Raw genomic sequence first — 8,432 nt, 5'->3', positions numbered from 1 at the left:
CCATATCCGTCCAGTGTTCAATCAAATGTCCTGTCCCCTGTTCAGTCACTTGTCTTGTCTCCCTTCCAGTCCACTGTCCTGTCACCTGCTCCTGTCCAATCTTCTGTCTCTGGTTCTGTCCTGTCCTCAGTTATGTCCCCTGTCTCGTCACCAGTCTCTGCTCCTGTCCAGTCCCATTACCCAGTTCTGCCATATGTTCTGTCTCCATTCCAGTCTCCCGTCCTGTCACCTGCCCATGTCCAGTCTTCTGTCCCTAAACCTGTTCAGTCACCTGCTTCTGTCCCGACTCCAGTTCCTAGTCTCGTCCAATCCCTGTTCCCATCCATTGTCCTATCCATGTCAAGCACCCTGTCCAGTTTCCTGCTCCGGTCCAGTCTCATGTGTCCACTTCCGTCCTGTCTAGTCCTTTCCAGTCTCAAGTCCTGTCTCCTTTTCCCTATTTTCAGTCACCCGTTCAGTCCCGTCTGCTCTCCAGTTTTGTCTCCAGTCCGTCCCCCTCTTCATTCCAGTATTTCATCACCTGTCTCTAGTTCTGTCTTGTCCCGTTTCTGTCCTCTGTCTTGTCCCAAGTCTCTTCTCCTGTAGCCCCCCTTTGTCAGCCTCCTGTCCTGTCCCGTGTCCCGAGACAGGAGCGGCTGGTGCCGCCTTCACAGAGACAGGAGCTGCGGGTGCTGCCTTCACGGAGACAGGAGCGGCGGGTGCCGCCTTCACGGAGACAGGAGCGGCGGGTGCCGCCTTCATGGAGACCTCCAGACGTGCCAAGAGGCTTGTAAGCTTCTCCTGGAGATCAGGAGGGAGTGCAGCAACGTCCTTGGAAGCAGAGGGCCCTGCGACGACGTCCACGGAGGCAGGGGGCCCTGCGACGACGTCCACGGAGACAGGAGGCCCTGCGACGATGTCCACAGAGGCAGGAGGCCCTGCGACGATGTCCACAGAGGCAGGGGGCATGAGCTGGAGCCGGCTACTCCATTCCGAAGCCGCCTTTAAAACATACCCTTACGGGCCTATACGGAATGGCGTCCGGCGAATAGCACACCTCGCAAAAGGATTGTCTGTGTTAGCTGCGTCCTTATAGTGATTGGTCATTCTGTCATGATTAGCGGGGCGGACTGACGGAGGCGGACACACTTGCTAAAACACAGTAATGTTAATGAAACAAAAGATATAACAAAACAAAGATTGGCAACTACAGAAACAACTAGACATATGAAATGAAATGAGGAAAACGACAGAGACAGACCGAACTAAGAAACAAGACATGGATACACTGGAGGCAAAACAATGATACTTAGAGGAAAGAAATGACAAGGCTTGGGGAGAAAAACGAAATGACATGATTACAAATGAGAATTACACAAACCGACATGACTTTGGAAACAAAATGAAACGACTAGGAAACAAAAACAACCTGAACTGAAGTGGGAGAGAAACAACACCACATGACTATGAAAAAGGAAGAAACAACACGACTGGGAATCTAAAGGCGACTGCGAGGAAAACGGGCATGACAGGACGAGGGCGTGACAGTGAACCTCTGACAGCAGCATTATTTTTAATAGTGTACAATCATTTCACTAAGGTAAAATAGGAACATGACTACTATGATTATGAAGTGAAAATATTCTGTGCAAACTAATAGTTCACTTTTAATAATTATGTAAATTTGAAAATAAATTTACAGACATAGGACAATTCAAAGGGCCTTTATTTTGAAATGACACATCAGAATGACTTGATATTCAGTGAGTGACATAATCAGGTGTTGTACTATGATTATGAAGTGAAAATATTCTGTGCAAACTAATAGTTCACTTTTAATAATGATATAAATTTGGAATTAAATTTACAGAAATGGGACAATTCAAAGAGCTTTTATTTTGAAATGACACATCAGAATGACTTAATATTTAATGAGTGACATAATCAGGTGTGGTACTATGATTTTGAAGTGAAATTAATCTGTGCAAACTAAAGGTTTTCTTTTAATAATTATGTAAATTTGAAATTAAATTCACAGAAATGGGACAATTCAAAGGGCTTTTATTTTGAAATGACACATCAGAATGACTTCATATTAAGTGAGTGACATAATCAGGTGTTGTACTATGATTATGAAGTGAAATTGTTATGTGCAAACTAAAGGTTTGTTTTTAAAAATTATTTAAATTCGGAAAATAAATTTACAGAAATGGGACAATTCAAAGGGCCTTTATTTTGAAATGACACATCAGAATGACTTGATATTCAGTGAGTGACATAATCAGATGTGGTACTATGATTATGAAGTGAAATTTTTCTGTGCAAACTAATAATTCACTTTTAATTATTATGTAAATTTGGAAATTAATTTACAGAAATGGGACCATTCAAAGGGCCTTTATTTTGAAATGACACATCAGAATGACTTGATATTTAGTGAGTGACATAATCAGGTGTTGTACTATGATTATGAAGTGAAATTGTTCTGTGCAAACTAAAGGTTTCCTTTTAATAATTATGTAAACTTTTAATTAAATTTACAGAAATGTGACAATTCAAAGGGCTTTTATTTTGAAATGACACATCAGAATGACGTCATATTAAGTGAGTGACATAATCAGATGTGGTACTATGATTATGAAGTGAAATTGTTATGTGCAAACTAAAGGTTTCCTTTTAATAATTATGTAAATTTGAAATTAAATTCACAGAAATGGGACCATTCAAAGGGCCTTTATTTTGAAATGACACATCAGAATGACTTGATATTTAGTGAGTGACATAATCAGGTGTTGTACTATGATTATGAAGTGAAATTGTTCTGTGCAAACTAAAGGTTTCCTTTTAATAATTATGTAAACTTTTAATTAAATTTACAGAAATGTGACAATTCAAAGGGCTTTTATTTTGAAATGACACATCAGAATGACGTCATATTAAGTGAGTGACATAATCAGATGTGGTACTATGATTATGAAGTGAAATTGTTATGTGCAAACTAAAGGTTTCCTTTTAATAATTATGTAAATTTGAAATTAAATTCACAGAAATGGGACAATTCAAAGGGCTTTTATTTTGAAATGACACATCAGAATGACTTCATATTAAGTGAGTGACATAATCAGGTGTTGTACTATGATTATGAAGTGAAATTGTTCTGTGCAAACTAAAGGTTTCCTTTTAATAATTATGTAAACTTTTAATTAAATTTACAGAAATGTGACAATTCAAAGGGCCTTTATTTTGAAATGACACATCAGAATGACTTGATATTCAGTGAGTGACATAATCAGATGTGGTACTATGATTATGAAGTGAAATTTTTCTGTGCAAACTAATAGTTCACTTTTAATTATTATGTAAATTTGGAAATTAATTTACAGAAATGGGACCATTCAAAGGGCCTTTATTTTGAAATGACACATCAGAATGACTTGATATTTAGTGAGTGACATAATCAGGTGTTGTACTATGATTATGAAGTGAAATTGTTCTGTGCAAACTAAAGGTTTCCTTTTAATAATTATGTAAACTTTTAATTAAATTTACAGAAATGTGACAATTCAAAGGGCTTTTATTTTGAAATGACACATCAGAATGACGTCATATTAAGTGAGTGACATAATCAGATGTGGTACTATGATTATGAAGTGAAATTGTTCTGTGCAAACTAATGGTTTCTTTTTAATAATTATATAAATTTAGAAATAAATTTACAGACATAGGACTACACAAAGGGCAGATCAGAGTGACTTGAGAGTCATGTCCTAAAATCTTCATCATTTCCACAAAATAGCAAATATTTGTTGTTTATCCATTTATTATTTGTTTAGAAAATTATTTATTTATTACATACATTTCCTGTCATTGACTTTTGGCTTTTATCTGGAAATTTGTTCCTCTGCACGCTATTACCGTAATGTTCAGAATACGACGTTCCACCAAATCTAAGTGGGGGCTGGCTTGACCAAGCTTTTCCAAGTGGGGGCTGGCTTGACTTCAGTACTCCAGTGCCAGTCCGCCTCATTCCGCCTGTCGCTGTGTGTCTCCTGTACCATAGCAACATCCACCCGTTTAACCTTCAGCAGCTCAAACAATGCCGCTCTTTTCTTCACGTCCCTCGCCCCGTTCACATTCAGTGTCAAGATTTTAACGTCACACATTTCTAAAAGAAAAGTGGCTAACAACCAACTCAGCGCGAGAGCCACGAGACAGAGCTCAGGTCTTCGCGTCATCATCGCGTTCTAGTTTCATGCGGACTTTCAACAGTAATTTTTTGAGCCGATGTATCTCGGGCTCCCCTATCCCCCCGTCCCCTTCATTTCTCATAAAACCCTTCACAGACGTAATAAACAGCTCCAGATTTGGAAAATAATCTTCAACTTTGACGTTCCGTTTACCTTTGGTGTCATCGAGGAACCTGCGCACCTGCTCCACGCTGTACACCCCCGCTTTACCCGCCTTCTTCTCGGTGAGAGCGGATTCCGAGGAGTCGCACTCGTATTCCGAGGCCGAATTCTCGGACTCACTGCCTGTCGCCTGAGACTGAGACTGAGACGGAGACGGAGACTGTGACTGAGAAGGAGACGCTGGGGGTTTAGTTGGTTTAGATTTTTTGGCGCGTTTGTTGGACTTAGCCTTGTTTGCCGGCCTCTTAAACACAGGCTCTTTCCCCTTTGTCTCCTCACTCAGCACCTGTTCCTCCACCTCCATTTCAGTCACCTGCTCTGCCCCTACATCCCCCTGTTCCTCAGTGACCTCCTGACTGTCCGTCTGCACCTGATCCCCATTCCCTTCACCCTCACGACCACTGTGTCCTTCTCCATCATTCGCCCCGAGCCCGGCCGCGTTTCCCGCCTCTCCGTCAGCCGAGGCCTCCGGCTGATTCCCGCCGGCGGGAGCTGTTTCGGCGTGACTCGGTCCGGGCTGAGGCTCTGCGGCCTTATTCGGACAAGATCTCACCAAATGTCCTTCTAAACCACATCCAAAACACTTCATAGTAGCAGTCGTGGCATAAACTACATAATCATAGTTATCAATCCTAAACTTTATGGCCAAATTTAAATCCTCATCATTATTCTTTAAAACCATAAACACCCTCCTCCTGAACAAGATGACATGCTGCAGCAGCGGAGATTTACAGCCCAAAGGGATTTTATAAACCGTAGAAACAATCTGTCCGTGTCTGGAAAGCTCGCGCAGTAACATCTCGTCTTTAACAAACGGGGGGACGTTGCTAATGATAACTTTCCTCGCCGGATTAACGAGGGGAAACACCGCTGTGTGTGTACCATTCAAAACAATACCCTTTTCTACCAGTGCGTTCACCTTTTCAAACTCATCCAAAAACAAAACGACGGCCCCATTCATTCTAGAGGCCGTCTGAACAGCTCCATTTCCCACCACCGCCCCCGCCGCTAAACTACACTCCTCCACCGAGCAATCCACTCCAACCGGCAGAGAGAGAGAGAGAGAGAGAGAGAGAGACAGACAGACAGACAGACAGACAGAGAGAGAGAGAGAGAGAGAGACAGACAGACAGACAGACAGACAGAGAGAGACAGAGAGAGAGAGAGGGAGGCGCGTGAGTGTGTGAGTGATGAACTGAATTAGTGGAGTGTGTGAGTGTGTAATCTCTTCCACAGTGGATTGGATCTGATTGACCATTGTTTGTTAATGCCCTCTCCCTGAAGGAGGATGATTAGTAGTGGATTATTGTGCTACAGAGGAGAGTGGAGTGGTGCATATTAATCACACACACACACACACACACACACACACATTCAAACACACTTCATCTGAAGTGAATAATTAATTACAGTAATTGAGTACTATACAGATATTATACAACATTACATTTCTTAATACAGTTTACACATCTGATGGTGCAGGTTTATCACTGTGAAATATGAAGTGTGTTTTGCTGTAATTGTCCAGCAGAGGTGTAACACATTCGGCGCTGATGTACTGTATCCGCACCAAGAAAATCAATCCAATACTAAATCACCACGTGTGAGTTCCTGTGAGAAATGCCAGCCCTCAAACTAAAGGGAGTTATAGCTGCTATACAGCAAACATTTCTAAAAGCAGCACCAATAGAAAGGAAATGTCTGTCCCTGTCTGTGTCCCCCTTGCTTTAGTTAGCTGCTCTGAGCTTTTGCTGAGAGACCTTTCCTCAGTGTTCAATAGCAATGGCATTATCAAAGGTCAATACGATTAACAAGAGTCTGAATGGAGATTCGATTGCGCAGGGATCAAACCAAATACGAATCTGATAAAGGCCTGCTGAAACCCAGCTGAGGGACGAGGCCAAGATGGGTTCAGGTCGAGATCTTTTCATGAGGCGCTTGAAGAAATGCACTGAGCGGTAATTAGCCCAACCCGATACTTACAGAGCGGAAGCAAGAGGAGGGAACAAGATCCACAGTGTTTGCATGGCACTAATCTACTCAGCTCTATTTTGCTTTTCCCTTAGAACATGGTGAAACATGGTAAATGGAACAAGAGCTAGATGCTGCAACAAGGGAAAAAAAGAGTCTAACGATCTGTGGCTGAAGTGATGTGTGGCTAAACTGTGGTCAATCCCAGTAACAACAACAGCAAGCAAATACACAATGAGTAAACTCTGTTTAATGTCCCCCCTGCCATTGTTATGGTTTCCTAAGCATCACCAGCTACATTTTTGGAAGGGGGTAGGGCTGTGATTGTGGAAAATGAACCAGGTACCAGGGACCAAACAGTGGGGTAGAGTAATGTAGGTACCATGCAGTAGAAAAGTGCACCTTTCATACTTCTTTTAAACACTATTTATTAGGGCTGAATTATGGCCCAGTGTTACTAGTCATTCAGATTATTCCAGAACCAGATTCTGGGTTCAAGTCCTCTGGGTGACTGTCTGTCAGGACTTAGGTGAGTTTTCCCCATGTTCGGTGCATTTCCGGGTGCTTCGGTTTCCTTCCATGGTCCAAAAACACACGTTGGTAGGTTGATTGGTGACTCAAAAGTGTCCGTAGGCGTGAGTGTGTGAGTGAATGTGTGAGTGTGCATCGCCCTGTGAAGAACTGGCACCGCATCCAGGGTGTGTTCCTGCCTTGCGCCCAATGATTCCGGGTAGGCTTCAGACCCAGGGGGACCCTGAACTGGATAAGTGGTTACAGACAATGAATGAATGAATGACAATGTACATATGTCCCTAATATCTGGAGTGGCAGAGATATTGTTGTACAGTGACATTCAATAGATTCAAAAGCGATTTTCAGTAGATATCATATAGATATTATATTTACAAAGTGCATCAAAGAAGCTTGCTGAAAAAAATACTGCCCCAGAGAGTTATTTGCAAATATATAACATTTTTACTTAAGTTCATAGAACTACGTACGTGAAATCTAGCCATTTCTACTTTTACATTCTTAACCCTGATCACTCTAGACAGGATGCCCCTTCATCACACAGACACTCACACTTGTGGATAATTCTACATACTACCTACCAACATGTGTTTTTAGATCATCGCAGGAAATAGAAGCACCCAGAGTAAGCCCATGCAGACACAGGGAGAACAAACCAAACAAACAGAAACAGGTAACACACAGCAGGTAAAGTTTCCAGAGTGTAAAACTGATGACATAATGAAGACAAGTGTGAGACAAGTGTACTGTTCAGCCTACAGTTAAAACTAACCTTGTTCACTAAAAATCTTTCCTTATTACTTTTTCAAGAGACCCCTGACCAAAGGGCAAGGCAAGAGACTTCACAAGAACGTACAAACACACCTCCTCAGAGGTAACATTATGAGCAGGTAAAGTAAGGACTGGGGTTTATTAACTTTGTATAATATTATTCTTTTAAAACGAATGATGCCTTTGCTATGGATGGTTGGTGTAGTTTTCCCGCAGGGATACACAGTATGAGTTAACCCCTTATAGGTCTGGAGTGGTCAGTGTTAATAGGTTGTAAATGTAAAGTTTGGATGTCAGACAATTAAAGCATTATTTTTGTGATTAATTACACCAGTCCATGTTGTTAGTCATGAATAATTGCACTTGTTTTATATGTTTATTTGACCCTGTATGTATCAAAAAAATGAAGGGAAGGGAAAATAATTATGAATTTCTGCTATTACATCACACTAAAACACTGATAGACTCAAGCTACAGCCATTTACTCCTACATATAGTTACAAAGACCTTTAGAGACACTTGAGTTACTGCCTAAGCTAGACGTACGGTGAATGGGCCTTTTATTATCCAATGTCTGTGAAATAAAATTTAAATGATGCTGTTAATTAAAGTAAAATAATACTGTTAGCTGCAGTAGATCTAGTTAAATTGTCCACTGTGACAGGCTAATGCATGAGAAAAGTCATAGCCTGTCATTATAACTTAATTTACTCATTAAACAAAAGTGATAAAATGTGAATGAGAACATATTTTACACAGTATGTCGTGTTG

The 8,432-nt window shown here is 41.2% G+C and overlaps 1 protein-coding gene across 1 annotated transcript; it reads right to left on the bottom strand.

Annotated features, from left to right (window-relative positions):
• Positions 1-516: 516 nt before the first annotated feature.
• On the bottom strand, positions 517-5,187 carry LOC136705065 (putative uncharacterized protein DDB_G0290521). The gene is made up of 2 exons (XM_066678282.1): positions 4,380-5,187; positions 517-887 (listed from the first exon to the last, which is right to left on the bottom strand). Exons 1-2 carry the CDS (start codon positions 5,185-5,187, stop codon positions 517-519), a joined length of 1,179 nt encoding a protein of 392 aa, XP_066534379.1.
• Positions 5,188-8,432: the final 3,245 nt, after the last annotated feature.

Source organism: Hoplias malabaricus, chromosome 8, assembly GCF_029633855.1.
Source record: "Hoplias malabaricus isolate fHopMal1 chromosome 8, fHopMal1.hap1, whole genome shotgun sequence".
In the NCBI taxonomy this organism is placed as follows: Eukaryota; Metazoa; Chordata; class Actinopteri; order Characiformes; family Erythrinidae; genus Hoplias; species Hoplias malabaricus.
The sequence above is the reverse complement of the archived record's forward strand: the minus strand, read 5'-3'. Positions and strand labels throughout refer to the sequence as shown.

Excerpts from the sequence above, each read along its gene's own strand:
- LOC136705065 (XM_066678282.1), bottom strand. The coding sequence starts at position 5,187 with ATGTTACTGCGCGAGCTTTCCAGACACGGACAGATTGTTTCTACGGTT. Across the intron at positions 888-4,379 it reads GTTCCTCGATGACACCAAAG|GGCCTCCTGTCTCCGTGGAC; the intron begins GTAAACGGAACG and ends ACATCGTCGCAG.